Source organism: Procambarus clarkii, chromosome 38 (assembly GCF_040958095.1).
Source record: "Procambarus clarkii isolate CNS0578487 chromosome 38, FALCON_Pclarkii_2.0, whole genome shotgun sequence".
In the NCBI taxonomy this organism is placed as follows: Eukaryota; Metazoa; Arthropoda; class Malacostraca; order Decapoda; family Cambaridae; genus Procambarus; species Procambarus clarkii.
In genome coordinates, this window is record NC_091187.1 from 25,091,638 (window position 1) to 25,115,393 (window position 23,756).

Below are 23,756 nucleotides of genomic sequence, written 5' to 3' on the forward strand. Positions count from 1 at the left end.
CTTTACCTGCAATTTGTTGTTTATGAATTTATAGAAAAGACCTGGTTCTTTTTTACATTTGTCTGCAATCCCTTTTTCAAAATTTCTTTCTGCCTCTCTCCTCACTGCCGTGTAGTTGTTTCTCGCATCTTTGTATCGCTGGTATGTTTGGGGGTTTGGCCTCTTCCTGTATTGATTCCATTTTTGTGTCTTTTGGTCTTTGGCCCTCTCGCAATTTCTGGTGAACCAATCCTGTTTCCTAGTTCTGCATCTCTGTTTTGGTATAAATTTTTTTGTGCCCTTATCATATATTTCACAAAACTTGACATATATCTCATTCACCTCCTTGCCTAGCAACAAGTCTGTCCAATTATACTCACTAAAAAATTTTCTAAGGTCGCCATAATGTCCTCTCCTGAAGTCAAGTTTTTTCAATTGCTTCAACCTCCTTATTTTCTTCCAGATTATAACACATTGCATACTTTATTCACAAAAAGACATGGTCACTTTTACCCAAGGGAGGAAGGTACTGACTGTCAAATATTTCTTCCTCCTTCCTGGTAAATATCAAATCTAGCATGGAGGGAACATCCCCTTCCCTCATCCCCGTAGCTTGTTTAACATGTTTATACAAGAATGTTTCCAGGATGAGGTCTACAAATTTACAGGTCCAAAAGTCTTCTGTTTTAGCTTCATATGCTTCCCAGTCTATGAATTTCAAGTTGATGTCGCTGACTATCAACAGTCGTGATCTATCGTTATCCTTTCTCGCTATAATCTCTCTGATTATTGTTATAAGACCTTCTCGTTTACTATCTAGCTCATCCTTTGACCATATGCTGCTTGGCGGTGGACTATATGCATTTATGATCATTAGTTTATCATCCTTATGGCAGATCTCCAGTGCTATTATGTCAACTTCTTGTGGATTGGCAGTCATTATTTCGTTCACTTTTAGGTGTTCTGTCACCAGCACAGCAACGCCACCGCCTTTCCTAATTTTTCTGTCCGTCTCCAAATTGAGTAGCCCCTTAGGAATATGACCTCATTTAAAAATAACATCTTCAAGTTTTGTCTCTGTGAGTGCAACAATGTCTGGTGTCTGTAGCTGTAGTAAATCACTTCACTCTCACTCACGTGAGATCTTCGATCTCACTCCATCTATGTTGGTGTATGCAATCTTCAGGAGCTTGTTCCCTCTCTCCTTATTCTTCACTCCCCCTCTCTCTAATGATTTTGTTGGTTTGCTTTTATGTACCACTTTACTGGTCTGCCTATCCCTATCACTATGTAGAAAAAAAGAATTTATTTCTTCTTTATTCCTGCTCTCATTTAAATTTTTTGCCTCGGCGAGGTTCAGTTTCAGCTTCTCTCTATCTCCTTTTGAAAGATCTCGTCTTAACGACCACACTTTCCCATCCTCATCACATTGTAATTTTCTAGCATTCCTTAGTACTTCTTCCATCTGTTTGGCACCATTTAGGGTGATCCTCAAAGGTCGATCTTTTCTTTTTACACATCTGCCTATTTTCCTGTAGTCGCACACATTCTCTATGGTAGTAAAACCTTCTACGAGGCCAACAATTTTATCTACTACTTTTGCTTCCTCTACAGCTCTTTCTGACCTAGATGTTATCTCCTTTTCCTTGCAGCCAAAAATGATCAGGGACTTACTCCGATCAACTGTGTTTTGCACCATGTTCGGGTTAGATGCCAATTCCTTTCTCACTTCTAGCCTATGTTTGTTTTATCCTGGTTGCTGCAGTGTTTGGCTTCCTTTACTGCTTCTTGAATTTTTTCCTTCTCCTTGGCCACTTGTGCATAGGTGAGCTGCATATCCTTCTTGCACTGTTCTATTCCCTGTGTAACTTCCTCCATCTGAACTGACAAAAGCTGTTTCTCCTGTTGAATTTCCTTACCTAACCTATTGTTGTCATTTATGTTTAAATTTACTTTAACTTCTTCCAAAGCTATTTTTAAGAGTTTATTTTCTTCGTCCATGGCTTTGCAATTTGTTTCCAATTGATTCTTATCCTTGTACAAGTCTTTCACTAAACCCTCAAGACATAAAACTTTGCTATTTAAATGGTCATTACTTTCTTTCAATTTACTAATTATTTCTACATGAGAGTTCACTATAGTATCTAATTTTACCAACTTGTTGTGTAGACTGCTTATATCAATGCTTTCTTCATTGAATCCAGCGAAATCAAGCTCTGTTTTGTATTTCCTCTTGCCAGTGGCCATCTTGAATGTTCTTCTCTGCACTGGAAACACTAGGGCAACTTTTTCTCGTCCAATTTTTCACTTCCCTTAACCCATTCCTGTTATCTCACCTATTTTTCAAAAGCACTATACTTTTATGTTCTCTGGGACACCACTCTCTATCATCAACCTGTACTACAATATTTAGGATTGTTGAAGTATGCTGGAGCTCCTCTGATGCAAGTGTTGACCCTAGGGGTGTCACCTTTTTCATAATAATGTCTGTGTGCAATACTGTGTGTTACTGTGTAAATAGTGTGTGAAACTGTACATAATGTAATTTTAGTGAATTTTTAACAAGTAATATTGCGACAATAAACATTTGTTGTGGACACATTACTGACAAATGTATCACAGTTCCATGGAATATTATGAATGTTCTACTGTATACATATTGTAAAGGACACAAATTTGCATCATATACGATAAAAAAACAAATAAAACTGCATTGGAAATACATAGAACAAATAATTGAAAATATATTTGTGGCAACAATCGGTGCTTGAATGGCCCCGCAACCGTGTCTGGGCGAGTCACGCACGGGCGACCAGGCCCTGATGACGTCACAGCCCATCTTGTCCACGTCCTTATAGCCAAAGTAAGTGGAATTTGGTACTTATTTTTACATAGACATGTTCAGGGAAGGGAATTTATCCTTTTACGAAGAAAAAATAATTTTTTGGGAACACTTCATTTCATGCGCACCGGGGGAATTTCTCAATAAACTTGGCGCAGCACGGTGGTTAACCCTTAACATGCTAGGGGTATAATATCCTTTGTTCCCCACAGGCGCATGTAATTTTGAAAAAAAAAAAATATTTTTTCTTCCTAACCTGTTAATTTGTGTTCACTGATTACGGGAAAAATAATAACAAATCGTAAGTAGCATATATTGCCCGCAATAGGGCAGGGAAGTCTAGCAAAAAAACAGGCGCTGACTCAGCGTGCGTCCCAGGCGGTCTGTTGATCGCCAGCTGTCAGGCCGGAGTTGCCACAAAGAGATAATTACCTAATTATTTCAATGTCTCTGATTGATTTTTCATAGTTTTTTTGCTGTAATATTATTCAATAGTGTGTAGTTTGATATATTTATATAATAAAAGGAGTGAATCATTGCTGTACTCAAAAATATGGTATGCATATTGTTGATTCAATTATGTTCATCAATCAGTGAACAAATAATTTGTCAGTTATTACACTATATACACAGGTTATATATAAGTATCTGCATGTTTTGTTCACCATAACGAACAACTAAGTAGCTATTATGAGTCAAAAAGTAACGAGGAGTGACCGCCACACACCAGCCAGCCACTCGCTGCCACTCACTCCCTCAACACCTCACTCGCCCACATTCTCCTCCCAACATACTGTTTTTGCTTTTATTCACTATATACAGACGTTATATATAAGTATCTACATTCGTGTTCACCATAACGAACCACTAAGTTGGCATGCTGAGTGGCAGTGGCAGCCCGCCACTGGCTGCTACTTCCTCCCTCCCTCAAGTCACCTGACTCACTCACATTCTCCTCCCACAATACTGTTTTTGCTTTTATTCACTATATACAGACGTTATATATAAGTATCTACATTTTCACCATAACGAACCACTAAGTTGGTATGCTGGGTGGCAGTGGCAGTGGCAGCCAGTGGCAGTCCGCCACTGGCTGCCATTCCCTCTCTGACTCACCTCACCTGACTTGCCACCATTATCCTCCCACCATACTGTTTTTGCTTTTATATACAGATGTTATATATAAGTATCTACATTTGTGTTTACCATAGTGAACCACTAAGCTGGTATGGTGAGTGCAGTCAATAAAAGGTGGCCACACACAGTCAGAAGACAACGCCACCACCCTCCCTCCCACAGCATTACTCCTCTCTCCATGAAGCACAGCGCTAAATATCACCACAATCCTGCTATTATCAGAACCCTGGTCAGTTTTGTCACAGTGAGGGGTCTTCTGTAATAATATCATCGCTAAAAAATAGCAAGAACATGTATATTATGGCATTTTTAGGCGATGCTGTGGTCACAAGGTGAACAGCAGTGCAGTGAGCTCATGCTGCGTGCGTCAGACTTGGTAGCTCACTCGATACTGAGGCCCCTCACACCCGGGAATTTGGCCCACGATATGTTGTAAATGGCGTCTTTTTACAAGAGCCCTGATGAAGGTGTGGTGAACCCTGTGTATCCGCGCGCCGTTTAAATCTTGTGCGGTACTCCAAAGCATCATATGATGCCAAGCGCAATTTACTGCAAGTCACTCAAAGCATCATATGATGTCTGCGCAACTAAAGGGTTAATATCAACCAGCATTTAACCAGAAAATGAGGTTAAAGGCTGGCCCCCATTACAGTTGCATGCTCTGTTTTCTTTATTGCAACAAGCCTGGTTGGTTGCCCGGTTGGTTGCCCGGTTGGAAGCCCCGGAGCTGCCCAGCTGGGGTTTTAGGGACCCAGTCTCTGGGCGTTGGTTATTTCACCCATGTTCAGTCTGTGCACATGATCACTTCCCAGGTGGGTGTGTTTTGTTTTACTCCTAAGTCACCCCCCCTTCCCCCCCCCTGCCTCCAGCTCCCAAACATCCGAGGGTTTTGGGGTTGTGGCAGGGTTTTTTGTTTGGGATGAGGCTCCACTGAGGTTTTAAGGACCCAGTTTCGGGGCGTTAGTTATTTCACCCATGGTTCAGTTTGCACCCATGATCGCTTCCCAGATGGGTGTGCTTTACCTTACTGCTTCCCCCTCCCCCTTCCCCCTACCTCCAGCTCCCAAACATCCGAGGGTTTTGGGGTCAGAGCAGGGTTTTATCGTTTGGAATGAGGCTCGGGTAGCTTCGGGGTTTGGCTCTTCCAGTTAGAGGACGGAGGTGGAGCCTGTTTTCCCGCTGAGGCTTCTGAGATGGCCCAGCAGGCTCCTTGAAGCTTTTCCCCTGGGACTCTGCCTTTTCTTCAAAGGTGGTGGGTGGGGGTTAAGGGGTTCTGCATCGGGGCCTGTGTCAGGGTTCCCTGGGGGTACGGGGAGGAGTTCACTAGTTGTCCCAGCTTGGGCCTTTTTTTGCCGGGTTGTTGCAATGGATCTTGAGGCTATCTTGAGATGATTTCGGGGCTTTTTTTAGTGTCCCCGCGGCCCGGTCCTCGACCAGGCCTCCACCCCCAGGAAGCAGCCCGTGACAGCTAACAAACACCCAGGTACCTATTTTACTGCTAGGTAACAGGGGCATAGGGTGAAAGAAACTCTGCCCATTGTTTCTCGCCGGCGTCTGGGATCGAACCCAGGACCACAGGATCACAAGTCCAGCGTGCTGTCCGCTCGGCCGACCGGCTCCCTGGACTAGGAGAGGCAGTTTAGTTTTTTGTTTTGGTTGCCATATTGCTCTTCTGGAAGCGCTTCCAAACCTGGCTGTGTGGTGGTGCTGCTCGTTGTGTTTACATCTGGCTGCTGAGTGCTTGCATTCATTTTTTGGGGCATTTTCCACTTGGTTCATGCGCTTTTGTTCTTGGTGACAGTCGTGTGGCACTTCTCTGGTTTGGGTTATGTCTGCTTTGTTAGGGGGGTCAGGACGTGTGTGTGGATTGCTATGTTTTCTGCCTTCCATAATCATAACGATTACGATTTATTTACTTACACTACGATTTATTTTTTATTTTTCCAAGTGATCAGGGGAACACAAATGAACACTTAAAAGACAAAATATTTTGGGGGACTTTTTTTTTTTGGTGCCTATGGGTGTTGAAGGCCATATAGCCCAGAGCAGTTTAACCCTTACACTGCTCAGGGGTCCTTGGGACATTTACACCCCTGTGCGCAAGAAAAAAAAAAATTCAAAATTTTTTTTTCGTCTTCTAAACATGTTAATTTGTGTCCCCTGAGCACGGAAAAAATAAAAAAAAATCGTAGGTGACATATTTTGGGAGCAATTGACCGAGGAAGTCTGGCAAAAAGTGGGCGTTGACAGAGCGGTCGTCAGACCTGGTCAGCGTCACCCGCGTTGACAGATGGGAGTTGCCACAAAGATATTATTACCTAATTGTTTCAATGTCTGCGATTGATTTTTTCTTAGTTTTTTTGCAGTAATATTATTCAATAGTGTGTATTGTAATATATTTATATAATAAAAGTGGTTAATAATCGCTATACTCAAAAGTATGATGTGCATATTAGTGATTCAATTATTATGTTTATAAAAAAATAAACAAATAGTTTTGCTGCTATTACACTCTATACACAGGTTATATATAAGTATTGGCATGTTTTGGTCACCATAACGAACCACTAAGTTGGTATTGAGAGTCTAAAAGCAACGAGGAGTTACCGTCACACACCAGCCAGCCACTCGCTGCCACTCCCTCAACACACGCACTAAACTTTCTCCCCCAACAATACCAGTTGTGGTGTTATTACACTATATACAGACGTTATATATAAGGATGTGTATATTTTGTTCACCACAACTGTACAGCTAAGCTGATATAGTTAGTTCAGGCACTAAGAGTCGTCGCTATACATAGATGGCGGCTGGCGGCTTCCTCACTCTTTCAAGGTCACACGCACTAAACTTTCTTCCCCAACAATACCTTTTGCAGTGTTATTACCCTATATACACATATTATATATAAATATCTACATGTTTTATGCACCGTAACTGTACACCTAAGCTTGTAGTGCGCCCAAAGAGCATAGTGGCCACTCTAAACAGCTAGACAAATCGTGCAGACGACGTCACCTCCGTCACCCAAATGGCTCCTCCCAGCATAATCCTTTTGCTGTTATTACACTAATACACACATTATATATAAGTATCTACATTTGTGTTCACCATAGAGAACCACTGACCTGGTATGGTGAATGCAAACAATAACAGGTGGCCACACAGTCAGTAAACGATGCTGTCTCCCTCCGTCTCTCAGCATCACTCCTCCCACAGCGCTAATTATTACAACAATCCTGCTATTATCACAACCCTGGTTATATATATCACAGTCATTGGTCATCTGTAATATTGTCATCGCTAAATAATAAAAATTATATATTTATTTTGACATTTTTCGGCGATGCTGTGGTCACAAGCTGAACATCAGTGCTGTTCGCTCATGCTGCGTGCGCCGGCCTTGGTTGCTCCAACAGTACTGTGCCTCTCACACCTGAGAATATTGCCCACGATTTTTTTTTTAAATTGCATCTGTTTACAAGAGCCCTGAGGAAGCTACTGTGAACCCCGTGTAGCCGCGGGCCATTTGAATCAGGCCTGGCACCCTATGGCGTATATATACGCCATGCGCACCATGGGACATGTTACTCAGGGCGTATATATACGCCATGCACAGTTTAAGGGTTAACCACTACACTGCTCAACGGGTGGTGCGCAACTTGCCTTAGGGATCTTATAGGTATAGCGTATGTTTAAAAACTCCCGCGGCTACATAAGGTTCACATCAGCTTCCTCTGGGCTCTTGTAAACAGACACCATTTTTTGTTGTTGTTGTTGGCAACATTCCCAGGTGTGAGAACCTCAGTACTGAGTGAGCAACCAAGTATGGCTCACGCAGCATTAGCTCACAGTACTGCTGTTCAGCTTGTGACCACAGCATCGCCTAATAATGTCAAAATATATATGTAACTGGTATTATTTAGCCAAGATAGTACAGAACACCACTTGGTTTCTGAACTTTAGTTATCCGAAACTTCCAGTTTCCCGATTGGGGTTAGGGAGTCATGCTACACGAACAAAGTTTGGGTAGGAAGCGGTCCACCAAGTGTCACACCGCCGATGGGAGATGGTCCAGTTTGCCCACTGACCGTGTTGGTTGCCACCACTCTAAAGTGCCTTCCACCCTGTGGTTTCACAGATTCACAGCCTATTATTCCTATTATTTTGATTTGTCACGAGGCTGGAGTATTCAGTCTGTGATTTTGTTTTACATATCTGCCCAATCATCTGTGCATCATGTCGGCTCCAAATGCACGCATTGCATCAGCGATGGCTGACTGGTGGGTGGATGGATAGGGGACCTTAGGTGGAGGCAGTATGAGAATGAGGGGGGAGAATTAGTGAGAAAGGGAGGGAGGGGGAAGTAGGGAGAGATGCTAGGAGATAGGCAGGAAGGGAGGGAAGTAGTAAGGGAGGATGGGCGAATTAGGGAGGAAGGGACAGGCAGGTAAGCAGGCTGGCAGGCAGAGAGGCAGGCTGGCAGGCCGGCAGGCTGGCTGGCAAGCAGGCAGGCTGGCTGGCTGGCAAGCAGGCAGGCTGGCAGGCAGGCAGAGAGGGAGGCAGGCAGACTGGCAGGCAGAGAGGCAGGCTGGCTAGCTGGCAGGCTGGCTGGCTGCCTGCCTGCCTGCCTGCCTGCCTGCCTGCCTGCCTGCCTGCCAGCCAGCCAGCCAGCCAGCCAGCCAGCCAGCCAGCCAGCCTGCCTGCCTGCCTGTTATTCCCTCCTTAACTGGGTCAAGTGTGTTAGGCTTATCAGTGAGCCGGTCCGTTCCCCACCATCGACACACCTCCCCCCACCCGCCCCCTCCCATACTTCCCATACACACGCTGTCCCTGCTTCACCTCAACATGCATCGCTCCCTCCATCCATCAATCCATCCATCCATCAAACCATCCATCCATCCATCTCCATCCTACCATCCATCCATCTCCATCCTTTCCCTCCCTGCCTACCACCCAGCCTCTGCCTGCCTTCCTCCCTCCCAAGCTCTGCCTGCCTCCCTCCCTCCTTGCCTCTCCCTCTCTGCCTGCCTGCCTCCCTCCCCTCCTTGCAACTCCCTCTCTGCCTACCACCCAGCCTCTCCCTGCCTCCCTCCCAAGTTCTGCCTGCCTCCCTCCCTGCCTACCACCCAGCCTCTGCCTGCCTCTCTCCCAAACTCTGCCTGCCTGCCTCCTTCCCTCCTTGCCTTCCTGCCTCCCTCCTTGCCACTCCCTCCCTGCCTACCTTCCTGCCTCTCCCTGCCTGCTTGCCTACATTTCAGCCTCTCCATCCCTGCCTGCCTGCCCATCCACCCACCAGTCAGCCATCACTGACACAATGAGTGCATTTGGAGCCAACATGGTGCACGGATGTTTCTTAATTGTGCAGATATGTCCAACAAAGTCACGGAATAAATACTCCAGCCTCATGACAAATCAAAACAATGTGTCGTGAATCTGCGACGTCACAGGGTAGAAGGCACTAGAGTGGTGGACTCAGTGGCTGTCTATATAAAATATATCTTACCTGAATGTTACTTGAAAAATTACTGACACTTAACTTTGGAAATACAGGAGCTCCGGAAATAACGACCAGGGTACAGCCCTATATAGGCCATTAAATCAAGTGGATAAGTATCCACTCAATTTAACAGCCTATATGGGGCTGAGCCCAAGTCGTTATTTACGGAGCTCCGTTATTTCCGACGTTAAGTCGGGTCGGGTAATTTTTCAAGTAACATTCAGGTAGGATATATTTTATACTGTATAATTAAAATTAAATAAAGTTCATTGTGTAATTGCATTCCAATTTAGTGCACGGCCGACGATTAAGCCAGTTGCTGGCTGCTGCATGGATGATGTGTGAACACGCTCTGATCAAGTCCAGATGGGTGGGAAAAAATTGATTCATTCCTTTGGAGGCGATGAGTCACAATAACGTGGCTGAAGTATGATGACCAGACCACACACTAGAAATTGAAGAGACGACGACGTTTCGGTCCGTCCTGGACCATTCTCAAGTCGATTGTCTTGAGAATCGACTTAAGAATGGTCCAGGACGGACCGAAACGTCGTCGTCTCTTCAATTTCTAGTGTGTGGTCTGGTCTTCATTCCTTTGTATTGAAAAATATTTCATGTATCAATCAGTGAGTTAATATTGTCTTAATAAAATTTTAGAGATGTGTTTTGATTTACCCTGAACAGTGCAGGTAATGTATTTTTAATGTTACGACACAGGCTGTGGCGGCCATGCCATAACAATGGCGATCGAGCCTTGTCACTGAGAGCTAGCCAAGACGAAATATTTTGAGCTCACCTTTTCTCTGCTGACGATAGAATATACATTTGCAGAGACTAATATGTAGCTTTTGTTGAAAAAAAACAATTAATATCTTGTAATACTATAATAAAATTGGTAAATTGACTTACTTTTAATGAAGCTGAAGATTACGAAGCTGTGATGATTACGTCATCCTCTGCAGCGCTTGTTTTATATTGTTTATATTGTATACAGGGTACATACTGTATGTACAGTACACTTATTTTCAGGCACTCACTTCACACAACAGCTAGCCTTACTACTAATTCACATGAGTTCTAATTCTACTTCACTATTGACAATTATGTTGAATGTTAAACTCTGCTGCTGCTCGTGCATGAGAATATCCTTTATCAAGTTTCTTAATTAACTCCAGCTTCTGTGCAACCGTCAGGCGCTTCCTTTGGGTAACTTTTGGCATTTTGTAAATTAAAAAGATCACAATTACAGTACAGTGATATCCTTCACAATTGAAGCTAGCCGCGCGAGTTCACGGTAAACAATGGGAACACATGGCCCGGCGGAGTACATACTAGGTCCGTGGGAAAAAAAATACCTAGTGCCTATACTGTACATACTATAAAAGGTATTTAATAAGAAAACAAAGACTTTTGCTTAATAAAAACTGTTTCAAAATATTTTATTAATAATAATTTACAATTTTCTTCATTAAAGTGAATCATTTTAAAAGAAAATTAAGATGTAATATATGACTCTGGACGATCCAGGTCGGTGGCGGCCTGGTCGCCATGTGAGGGGACGCTGATGCCACAACAAACCCAATACCGACTGTCGGTAATATCGACCGCAGACCGGTATAGCAGGCTCCAGATACTGGGCTCCCAAACCGGTCGTTAATACCGGCAGATCGGTATAAAAGAGGCCGTTAAATTGAGTGGATACTGTACTGTCAATTCGGAGGATGGGTTGATTCTATTCTATTCTGTGTATGTTACTTTATGTACTCTAACATCCTACCAAATTTCATGTAAATCTGAGGTGTTTGGCATAGAAGCAGTGAAGATTTGGAGTGGATAGACTCCAGTTACCATGATATTATTGGTTTGTCTTTATTGTACAGTTTTCTTGATATCATTGGTTTCTTTTTGCAGTACAATTGTTTTAATGCACAGAGAAATCACATTAACATGATTTTTCTTTGTATAATTGTCCTGATATTTGTTTTCTTTGTACAATTGTCCTGATGTTATTGGTTTTAATATTAATAATATATGTGACACTTTCAGATTGCTGACACTTATATTGACTCGGGCAGCTTCTTAGACAGTGTAATTGAAGTGAAAGATGGTAAGATATATTTATCCTTTACATATATTTAATATATTGTAGTAAGTAAGGGTACAGGGAATTGACAGATGATGTAGATTTAGTTAACGACTAGTAATTTAGTTAATGGCTAGTGATTCAGTTAATGGCTAGTGATTTAGTTAATGGTTAGTGATTTAGTTAACCCTTAACATGCTAGGGGTATAATATCCTTTCTTCCCCACAGGTGCATGTAATTTTGAAAATAAAAAAATTATTTTTTCTTCCTAACCTGTTAATTTGTGTTCACTGATCATGGGAAAAATAATAAAAAAATCGTAAGTGGCATATATTGCCTGCTATAGGGTGGGGAAGTCTGGCACAAAATAGGCGCTGACTCAGCGCGTGTCCCAGGCGGTCTGTTGATCGCCAGCTGTCAGGCCGGAGTTGCCACAAAGAGATAATTACCTAATTATTTCAATGTCTCCGATTGATTTTTCATAGTTTTTTTGCTGTAATATTATTCAATAGTGTGTAGTTTGATATATTTATATAATAAAATGAGTGAATTATCGCTGTACTCAGAAATATGGTGTGCATATTGTTGATTCAATTATGTTCATCAATCAGTGAACAAATACTTTGTCGGTTATTACACTATATACACAGGTTATATATAAGTATCTGCATGTTTTATTCACCATAACGAACCACTAAGTAGCTATTATGAGTCAAAAAGTAACAAGGAGTGACTGCCGTGTACCAGCCAGCCACTCACGCCCTCCCTCAAGTCATCTGACTCACCCACATTCTACTCCCACAATACTGTTTTTGCTTTTATTCACTATATACAGACGTTATATGTAAGTATCTACATTCGTGTTCACCATAACGAACCACTAAGTTGGCATGCTGAGTGACAGTGCCAGTGGCAGCCCACCACTGGTTGCTACTTCCTCCTTCCCTCAAGTCACCTGACTCACCCACATTCTCCTCCCACAATACTGTTTTTGCTTTTATTCACTATATACAGACGCTATATATAAGTATCTACATTCATGTTCACCATAACGAGCCACTAAGTTGGTATGCTGATTGGCAGTGGCAGTGACAGTGACAGGCAGTGGCAGCCCACCACTGGCTGCCACTCCCTCCCTCCCTCACCTCACCTGACTTGCCACCATTCTCCACCCACCATACTGTTTTTGCTTTTATATACAGACGTTATATATAAGTATTTACATGTTTTGTTCACCATAACTGTACATCTAAGCTTGTATGGTGAGTAAAGGCACAAAGACGTAGGATCTCACACAGCTGATGGCTGCCGCCCTCAAGGCCAGACGCACTAATATTTCTCCTCCAACAATACTGTTGTGGTGTTATTGCACTATATACACACATTATATATAAATATCTACCTGTTTTATTCACCATATTTGTACAAGTAAACTGGTATGGTGCCCAAAAACCATCGTGGTAACCAGTAAACAACACCGTCGTCTGCATGGTGGCGTCGTGCAGACGACGCCACCGACTTCACCAAAATGCGGCTCCCAACCTTCTCTTCTTGCTGTTTATATCCTCTATACACACGTTATATATAAGTATCTACATTTGTGTTCACCATAGCGAACCACTAAGCTGGTATGGTGAGTGCAGTCAATAAAAGGGGGCCATGCACAGTCAGAAGACATCGCCACCACCCTCCCTCCCACAGCATTACTCCTCCCTCCATGGCGCACAGCGCTAAATATCACCACAATCCTGCTATTATCAGAACCCTGGTCAGTTTTATCACAGTCAGGGGTCTTCTGTAATAATATCATCGCTACATAATAGCATGAACAAGTATATTATGGCATTTTTAGGCGATGCTGTGGTCACAAGCTGAACAGCAGTGCTGTTAGCTCATGCTGCGTGCATCAGGCTTGGTTGCTCACTCAATACTGAGGCTCCTAACACCCGGGAGTTTGGCCCACGATTTAAAAAAAAAATGGCGTCTGTTTACAAGAGCCCTGATGAAGGTGTGGTGAACCCTGTGTATCCGCGGGCCGTTTAAATCTTGCGTAGTACTCCAACACGTCATATGATGTGATGCACACTTTAAGGGTTAATGACTAGATTATTTAGCAAATTATGAACTAGTTAAGGACTAGTAATTTAATCAATGAATTGGGTAACATTCCCTCTTTATAGTTCTTGGAAGAATGTGTCAATCTTTGCTATTGGCCCAACTTTGCTGATGTGAATAGATTTTCCTCTAATAATTTATTTTCGGTTAAAGACGTAATTATATTTTTTGCTATTCCAAATATTATTGATACAATCTGGTTATGCTATAATACAATTTTGAGAGGTGAATGGAATGATAGCCGAGCTTGGTGCAATACAAAGTTGATTGAGGGATTATAGCTGTATATTTTCTATGCAAACTCAACAAGGTCGATCAGCACTGGCTCTCCAGCAGCGTTCTTGACATTTATTGCCTTGGTCCAAAATGACGATCCAGATGTTGGAATTGGGCAATTACAAATGGGGGTGTATATGGATTTAAGACCAATATCTGGGAACCATTTCACCAACTTGTGTGGAAATTTACTTTTCATAAGGAAAATCAGGAAAGAATATACCAGTACTGCATTGTACACTGCTCCCCGCTTCTCTCAAGTGCTAGACCACTATGGCATGGAAAACCAGCAAAATGCTGATGTAATATACACAGAGTTCTCAAAAAGCTTTCGACAAACTTAATATTAATTAACCTTGACAATAATAACCTTAACCCTTTACCCTTAACCCTTAACATGCTCGGGGTCTAATATCCTGCCATCCCCACAGGCGCATGTCATTTTGAAAAAAAAAAATTATTTTTTCTTTCTAACCTGTTAATTTGTGTTCACTGATCACGGGAAAAATAATAAAAAAATCGTAAGTGGCATATATTGCCCGCTATAGGGCGGGGAAGTCAGGCAAATTATAGGCGCTGACTCAGCGTGCGTCCCAGGCGGTCTGTTGCTCGCAAGCTGTCCGGCCAGAGTTGCCACAAAGAGATAATTACCGAATTATTTCAATGTCTATGATTAATTTTTCATACTTTTTTTGCTGTAATATTATTCAATAGTGTGTAGTTTGATATATTTATATAATAAAATGAGTGAATCATTGCTGTACTCAAAAATATGGTGTGCATATTGTTGATTCAATTACGTTCATCAATCAGTGAACAAATACTTTGTCGGTTATTACACTATAAGCACAGGTTATATATAAGTATTTGCATGTTTTGTTCACTATAACGAACCACTAAGCAGCTATTATGAGTCAAAAAGTAATGAGGAGTGACCGCCGTGTACCAGCCAGCCACTCCCGCCCTACCTCCAGTCATCTGACTCACCCTCATTCTCCTCCCACAATAATGTTTTTGCTATAATTCACTATATACAGACGTTATATATAAGTATCTACATGTTTTGTTCACCATAACTGTACATCTAAGCTTGTATGGTGAGTAAAGGCACAGAGATGTGGCTACTCACACAGTCAGCTGATCGGTGGCCGCCCTCAAGGTCAGACGCACTAATATTTCTCCTCCAACAATACTGTGTGGTGTTATTACGCTATATATCTTATATACAGACGTTATGTATAAGTATCTACATGTTTTGTTCACCATAACTGTACATCTAAGCTTGTATGGTGAGTAAAGGCACAGAGATGTGGCTACTCACACAGTCAGCTGATCGGCGGCCGCCCTCAAGGCCAGACGCACTAATATTTCTCCTCCAACAATACTGTGTGGTGTTATTACGCTATATACACACATTATATATAAATATCTACCTGTTTTATTCATCATACTTGTACAAATAAACTGGTATGGTGCCCAAAGACCATCGTGGTAACCAGTAAACAACACCGTCGTCTGCACGGTGGCGTCGTGCAGACGACGCCACCGCTCTCACCAAAATGGCGGCTCCAAACCTTCTCTTGCTGTTTATACCCTCTATACACACGTTATATATAAGTATCTACATTTGTGTTCACCATAGCAAACCACTAAGCTCGTATGCTGAGTGCAGTCAATAAAAGGTGGCCACACAGTCAAAAGACATCGCCACCACCCTCCCTCCTACAGCATTACACCTCCTTCCATGGCGCACAGCGCTAAATATCACCACAATCCTGCTATTATCAGAACCCTGGTCAGTTTTATCACAGTCAGGGGTCTTCTGTAATAATATCATCGCTACATAATAGCATGAACAAGTATAATTTGGCATTTTTAGGCGATGCTGTGGTCACAAGCTGAACAGCAGTGCTGTTAGCTCATGCTGCGTGCGTCAGGCTTGGTTGCTCACTCAATACTGAGGCCAATAACACCCGGGAGTTTGGCCCACGATTTTTTTTTTAAATGGCGTCTGTTTACAAGAGCCCTGATGAAGGTGTGGTGAACCCCGTGTATCCGCGGGCTGTTTAAATCTTGCGTAGTACTCCAACACATCGTATGACGTGATGCGCAGTTTACTGGTACAACGTCCAGCACGTTATATGACGTGATGCGCACTTTAAGGGTTAACCCTTAACATGCTCGGGGTCTAATATCCTGCTATCCACACAGGCGCATGTCATTTTGAAAAAAAAAAAAATTTTTTTTTTTTGCTAATCTGTTAAGTTCTGTTCACTGATCATGGGAAAAATAAAAAAAAAATTCTATTGTACTTACTTTTGTTGCAATAGAGCCGAGAAGCTCTGCGATGACGTCACAATCTGCATGGTCGCTCATGCAGTACACGCCCGGGAGATGTTGCGCGCGGTCCTCAAACAGCCAGAGTTGCCACAAATATATTTTCGCGCTATTTATTTACAATGTCTTAGCGCATTTTATCTAATTTTTTTTCACTAATTGTGTTTCAAATACTGTTTGAACATATTTTGTATCAATAATTGTTGCATATTTGAGTATACACAGGCGCACACAAATGTTTTCAATTACGGCAATATAATATGTCATTACAGTCTATTATATTGTATGTTCTGCTTATATTGTATATATTTACACACACGCACACGCTATCTGCTTATATGTTTACATATTTACACACTCGCACACGCTATACACACTTTGAAGCACACTTAGAAGATTTCTAGACTGTGGTAGTCATTGAAGCAGTCGACAGCACATAATGGGATACCACACGTTTCACACCATGTTTGCACAAGCTTCCGTTTCTTGTCTCTACGTGTCGTTGTTTTACACACCAAGCAATCACGTTGGGCTATTGCACGCTTCACACCAGGTGGCAAATACTTAAGTTTGTGTGCTAGGAAGCCTTCAGTGTGAGCGAGGCGTGGAGTACCAGCATGCTGCAACAGTGGGTTTATGATGGGCCGCTGAATACCTGGGACATCTTTTGCAAACTTTCCTAATAACTGTATTGCAGCATCAAATACAAAGTCACGGAAAGTGGGCTTACGTCCAGTTCTCACAAGGTACATGTTGAAACAGTTCAGCATGCTCATGTCCACAAGATGGAAGAACACTTTTTTCGTCCACCTACATGTCTTCCGCACACACTCTGCAGTGCCAATCATCATGTCTGATTTATCAATCAACCGCATGTTGATATTATAGTCTAAAACACAGTCTGGCTTATATAGTGGTGCGTTTGTTTTATGGCTCACTTTCCCACTGTTCACCATTGTTCCATCATGAATTGTTGTCAACAAGTTCACCTCTCTTTTGTCTTTCCACCGAACTGACAGAATGTTATCACTTTTCCTTCTCTGACACTCACCAACTGCAATGTCGTTGTCAAACACAGGCATTTCCCTTCGTTGTGGCTTTACTGTACCAACCAATCCGGTTCTATTTTCTAGCAAGAACCGAGCTAGCAAGGGACTTGTATAGTAATTATCTGTGTATAAAATGTGTCCCTTGTTCATCCACGGAGCCATGATGGTCTTCACTACACTCCCCGAGAATCCATGTTCGTCGTTACCGGGAATGTCTACATCACTAGCCGAGTACAGAATCATGTGTAACACGTATCCTGTCTCACAATCACAAAGAACAAAAAATTTCAGGCCAAATCGGTTTCGTTTTGAGGGAATGTACTGTTTGAATGGAACACGTCCCTTGAAAAGTATGAGAGATTCATCAACCACCAGCTTCTGTGCTGGTACGTAAAAATCTCTGAATTTTCCAATAACATCGTTCATGTAGTGCCTCACTCGCCACAGTCTATCATCAGGTGTTCGGTCCTGAACACTTCCAAAATGTAGACACCTGAGGAGTATCTGAAACCTGTCTCGTGACATATATTTCCCGAATAAAGGTGTTGGTATTGTCTTGTCCTTGCTCCAATAGTCATTTATTGCATGTTTGTGACAGTGCTTCATCAACAAACAGAGTGCCAAAAACACATACATTTCCGCCACTGTGGTATTTTTCCAACGCTGCAGTCGTGAAAATTCTGTGATTTCCCTCTCAATCAGGTAAGCAGCATGCAGGTTCGTTTGGTGTACAATGTATTCCATGAGTGGTTCATCATAGAATGCTGTAAAATATTCCATCTCAGCCATGTCCTCACCTTGATTAGGGAAAAGGTTTGTAATCCCTACATCTTTATCGTCAAAGTGAGGAATATTAGGAATAAAGTCGTCACCATCACTCCACTCAAGTACACCAGGCGTCCTGCGAGATGCAGAGGAAAGACGGCGAGGAAGCGATGCATACCGGCGACCAGGAGCTGAATACCGTCTGCGAGAAGCACGGCGGCTACGTGCACGTGAGGTGGGTGCACGTGAACACGAGGGTCTTGGTCCCTCATGTGGTGCCATGCGGTGGCGCTTGGCTGGGCGAGATGCTGCTGACGCGACAATTTCTCGCCCAGTTACACCACTGGTACCAGCCACAGGCTCAATAAAACTTTGATCTGAGTCACTAAACCCAGAAAAGGAGTCACCTCCCTCTGACTCGTCACCCTCAAACAGAAAATATCCACAGGAACTGTGAGGTCGTGGTAGAATTGGGGTAGAAAATGGGCGAGGAGGCATGGGAGAGCGTATAGGCCTCGCCATGGCATGGCGGTCATTCTCACTTTCACTGCTGCTGCTACTATCTCCCGACAACTGTGTATAATCCTCATCGTTGTCTGAATCGTCAAACACACTTTCTTCACCTTCAGAGAATAATTCGTGGGCTATTTGCTCTGGGGTGAGGGACTGAGTGATGCGTGCTCGTGAGGCGTTTGACCGTGCGCTCGCCATGGTGACTCTCGCTAAACTGAGGCCTCCCATGCCATCGGAGCGTGAGCTGGATTTTTTTTCAAAATGGCCGCTGTTTACTAGAGCCCCTGGGCAGCGTATGGGACCCCCAGCTACACCGCGGGCCATTCAAATCGTGCGCGGTACCCATACACTTCATATGAAGTGAAGCGCAGTTGACTGGTAAAACGATTTACACTTCATATGAAGTGATGCGCACTTTAAGGGTTAAAGGGCTCAATACAATTCTAGCTGGGGTGAGTAACTATTGCGGGACAGCGCACCATAGCTATGTATGGTTGGGAGTACCACGTATGATTTAAAAGTCCCATGGGTACACGGGGCTCGCCTCAGCTTCCTCAGGGCTCTTGTAGACAGTTGCCATTTTAAAAAATTGTGGGCAACATTCCCGGGTGGGAAAACCTCAGTACTGAGTGAGCCACCAAGGCTGGCATGTAGAATGAGCTCATGGCACTGCTGTTCAGCTTGTGAAAACAGCATCGCCTAATAATGTCAAAATATGTATGTAACTTGTATTATTTTAGCCATGATAGTATTACAGAAGAGCCTGAATGTGATAATTACTGTGTATAATGTTCAAATACAGTGGAACCTCTATTAACGAGTTTAATCCGTTCTGGCACCGAGCTCGTTACCTGGAAAACTCGTCTTTGGAAACAAATTTCCCCATTTAAAATAAAGGAAATAAATTTAATCCGTTCCACTCCCAAAAAACATCCATACTTGTATGACTTTTTTTATGTAAATATAATATTGCACATGTAAATATAAATGTTTTGTTGTAGTGTTTTAATATTTACTTTACCTTATGAAGAGTAGTTGCTGGCTTGAGGGAGACGATGGGGAGGTAGGAAGGATGAGAAGGGTTATGGTGTGGAAGGAGAATCCACCTCTGAGTCAAGCGGACTCTCTCTTCTTGGGAATTTCACCCAAATTTCATTTCAAATGTCACACAAGGATGCGTTAGACCAGCACCAAATAAAAAACTACGTTGATTACACTCGTTGTGTCAACAATATAATAGTCTTACCACGAAGATACAATACAATGCCGTTTTCTCAAATAGGCAATGTGGTTATTAAAGAAAACGGAAATTTCATGGCAAACATGTATACAATCCCCATCTCGATCGGATAAGAATTGGATTTTATAGAAATATTTGCTCAAATGACGCTTGAGAGCGGTGTTTGGGTGCATTCAAGAGAAAAAAAGTGTGTTACATTCAAGCGACATATACCTGCGAAAGTGATAACACTTTCATAAAGTGTTATCACAAAGTGATAAATTAATCAAACATTTTCACACACCAGGTTGTCACTGCTTTATCAGGGCAGCTTTTCCAAGAATGCGTTCACCTTTTCAAACATTCCAAACACTTCCCTGATCTCAGTGGAAGAGGCAGCATCCTCCCTTACCTCCTCATTCCCTTACTAAAGGTTTAAATTGTTGATGAGGACCTGCCATACTTCCTTGTGAGATCAATCACACAGACACCACACTCATGCTTTGCTATAATTTCCTTCTTTAAATCCACAGTAATTGTGTCTTTCTTCCTCTTGACAACACTATCTTTAGCAAGTAGCTTCTTTGGAGACATCGTGTGTTACAAATTGTAGTCGCAAAACCACTAAAAACCCAAAGAAAAGCTCAAATAAATCCAGAGGGATGCTTGTCGTGTGAGATACAACAACACTGGCGTCGGAGGCATCCGAGAATTTGCGAGAACCTGCGAGACGCTAGGAAGCGCCATGTGGTTTCACTCGTTAATAGAGGCGAGCTCGTCAATAGAGACAAATTTGCTGCGAGTGGCTTGCTCGTTACTGGAAAAACTCGTTAATAGAGCCACTCGTTAATAGAGGTTCCACTGTATCAGTGTATCAATGCTGTTCAAGATGTTCACAGCGCTAGCCACAGCACCACAGCATTTTTTCGTCCATCTAGGAATCTTCAAATGACTTTTTATGTTCCTTTACAAAATAAACTTGTGGTCACTTATTCATTTACAGGATTAAGTGAACAGGATTGTGATAATAGCAGGATTGTGGTGATAATTAGTGCTGTGCGTAGTATTCTGGGAGGAGAAATTTTGGTGAGGAGGGAGGGAAACGAGGTAGCGTCACTATATGTGTGGCAGCCACTCTTGTTTTGCTCACCATAATATCTTAGTGATTTGCTATGGTGAACACCTATGTGCAAGAGTATATACAATGAGTGTTTATAGTTGTTGTTGTTGATTTAGGGGTGATGACGATCGTGATATCTGATGCAGCCCGGCATATCCGTGACGGGTTAATTGCGAAACTGGGAAAGGTGAAACGCCAAGTCTAATCACGAAATGAGTGATGCCAATCACTGGAAACTAATATGCCTCGCGGCAAAGGAATGCAAACGGGTAGATGATTTGTGAGCCCCAGGAGTCCCCAAGGGTGACAAGCACTGGCCGCGCCCCACAAAAGAAGATAGAGAGAAACTGAAACTGAAACTCGCCGAGGCAAAACATTTAAATGAGAGCAGGAATGAAGAAGAAATCAATTCTTTTTTCTACAAAGTGATAGGGGTAGGCAGACCAGTAAAGTGGTACATAAAGGCAAACCAACAAAATCATTAGAGAGAGGGGGAGTGAAAAATAAGAAATGGGGGAACAAGTTTCTGAAGATTGCATACACCAACATAGATGGAGTATGATCGAAGATACTGGAGTTAAGTGATGTAATACAGCTGCAGACACCATACATTGTTGCACTCATGGAGACAAAACTTGAAGATGTTATTTTAAATGAGGTCATATTCCCAAGGGGCTACTCAATTTGGAGATGGGACAGAAAAATTAGGAAAGGCGGTGGCGTTGCTGTGCTGGTGAAAGAACACCTAAAGGTGAACGAAATAATGAGTGCCAATCCACAAGAAGTTGACATAATAGCACTAGAGATCTGCCATGAGGATGATAAACTAATGATCATAAATGCATATAGTCCATCGCCAAGCAGCACATGGTCAAAGGAGGAGCTAGATAGTAAATAAGAAGGTCTTATAACAATAATGAGAGAGATCATAGCGAGAGCGGATAACGATAGTTCACGACTGTTGATAGTCGGCGACTTCAACTTGAAATCCATAGACTGGGAAGCATATGAAGCTAAAACAGAAGATTTTTGAACCTGTAAATTTGTAGACCTCATCCTGGAAATATTCTTGTGTCAAAATGTTAAACAAGCTATGAGGATGAGGGAAGGGGACGTTCCCTCCATGCTAGATTTGATATTTACCAGGAAGGAGGAAGAAATATTTGACATTCAGTACCTTCCTCCCGTGGGTAAAAGTGACCATGTCTTTTTGGGAATAAAGTATGCAATGCGTTATAATCTGGAAGAAAATATGAAGGTTGATGTAATTGAAAAACCTGACTTTAGGAGAGGACATTATGGCAACCTTAGAAAATTTTTTAGTGAGTATAATTGGACAGACTTGTTGCTAGGCAAGGAAGTGAATGAGATGTATGTCAAGTTTTGTGAAATATATGATAAAGGCACAAAATTTTTTATACCAAAACAGAGATGCAGAACTAGGAAACAGGATTGGTTCAACAGAAATTGTGAGAGGGCCAGAGACCAATAGACACAAAAATGAAATCAATACAGGAAGAGGTCAAACCCCCAAACATACCAGCGATACAAAGATGCGAGAAACAACTACACGGCAGTGAGGAGAGAGGCAGAAAGAAATTTTGAAAAAGGGATTGCAGACAAATGTAAAACAGAACCAGGTCTTTTCTATAAATTCATAAACAACAAATTGCAGGTAAAGGATAATATTCAGAGGTTGAAAATGGGAAATAGATTCACGGAAAATGAAAAGGAAATGTGTGAAACATTAAAAGAAAACTTCCAAAGTGTGTTTGTACAAAATAAAATCTTCAGGGAACCAGACACAATAAGAATTCCAGAAAACAACATAGAGCACATAGAGGTGTCTAGAGATGAAGTGGAAAAAATGCTCAAGGAGCTAAATAAGAACAAAGCAGTTGGTCGAGATGGAGTTTCACCATGGGTCCTGAAAGAATGTGCACCTGAGCTCAGCATTCCACTTCAATTGATTTTTCAGGCATCCCTGTTTACAGGAGTTGTAGCTGATGTGTGGAAAAAGACTAACATAGTTCCAATCTACAAAAGTGGCAGCAGGGAAGACCCCCTTAATTATAGACCGGTATCATTGACAAGTATAATAGTCAAAATATTGGAAAAAATAATTAAAACTAAATGGGTAGAACACCTGGAGAAAAACGATATAATATCAGACAGACAGTATGGTTTTCGATCTGGAAGATCCTGTGTATCGAATTTACTCAGTTTCTATGATTTGGGTTGACTGCATCTATCTGGACCTAAAAAAGGCTTTCGACAGAGTTCCACATAAGAGGTTGTTCTGGAAACTGGAAAATATTGGAGGGGTGACAGGCAAGCTTCTAACATGGATGAAAAATTTTCTGACTGATAGAAAAATGAGGGCAGTGATCAAAGGCAATGTATCGGACTGGAGAAATGACACAAGTGGAGTACCACAGGGTTCAGTTCTTGCACCAGTGATGTTTATTGTCTACATAAATGATTTACCAGTTGGTATACAGAATTATATAAACATTGTTTGCTGATGATGCTAAGGTAATAGGAATGATAAGAAACTTAGATGATTGTCATGCCCTTTAAGATGACCTGAACAAAATAAGTATATGGAGCACCACTTGGCAAATGGAATTTAATGTTAATAAATGCCATGTTATGGAATGTGGAATAGGAGAACATAGACCTCACACAACCCATATATTATGTGAGAAATCTTTAAAGAATTCTGATAAAGAAAGAGATCTAGGGGTGGTTCTAGATAGAAAACTGTCACCTGAGGACCACATAAAGAATATTGTGCGAGGAGCCTATGCCACGCTTTCT

At 42.2% G+C, this 23,756-nt stretch overlaps 1 protein-coding gene across 2 annotated transcripts in view; it reads left to right on the forward strand.

Annotated features, from left to right (window-relative positions):
- The window catches only part of LOC123771975 (uncharacterized), a 387,132-nt gene that overhangs the window by 193,948 nt on the left and 169,428 nt on the right, over positions 1 to 23,756 (forward strand). For both annotated transcript variants that reach the window (XM_045764833.2, XM_045764835.2), the window contains exon 3: positions 11,505 to 11,565. In XM_045764833.2, coding sequence (XP_045620789.1) covers positions 11,505 to 11,565 — 61 coding nt within the window. The remainder of the gene's footprint in view (positions 1 to 11,504; positions 11,566 to 23,756) is intronic.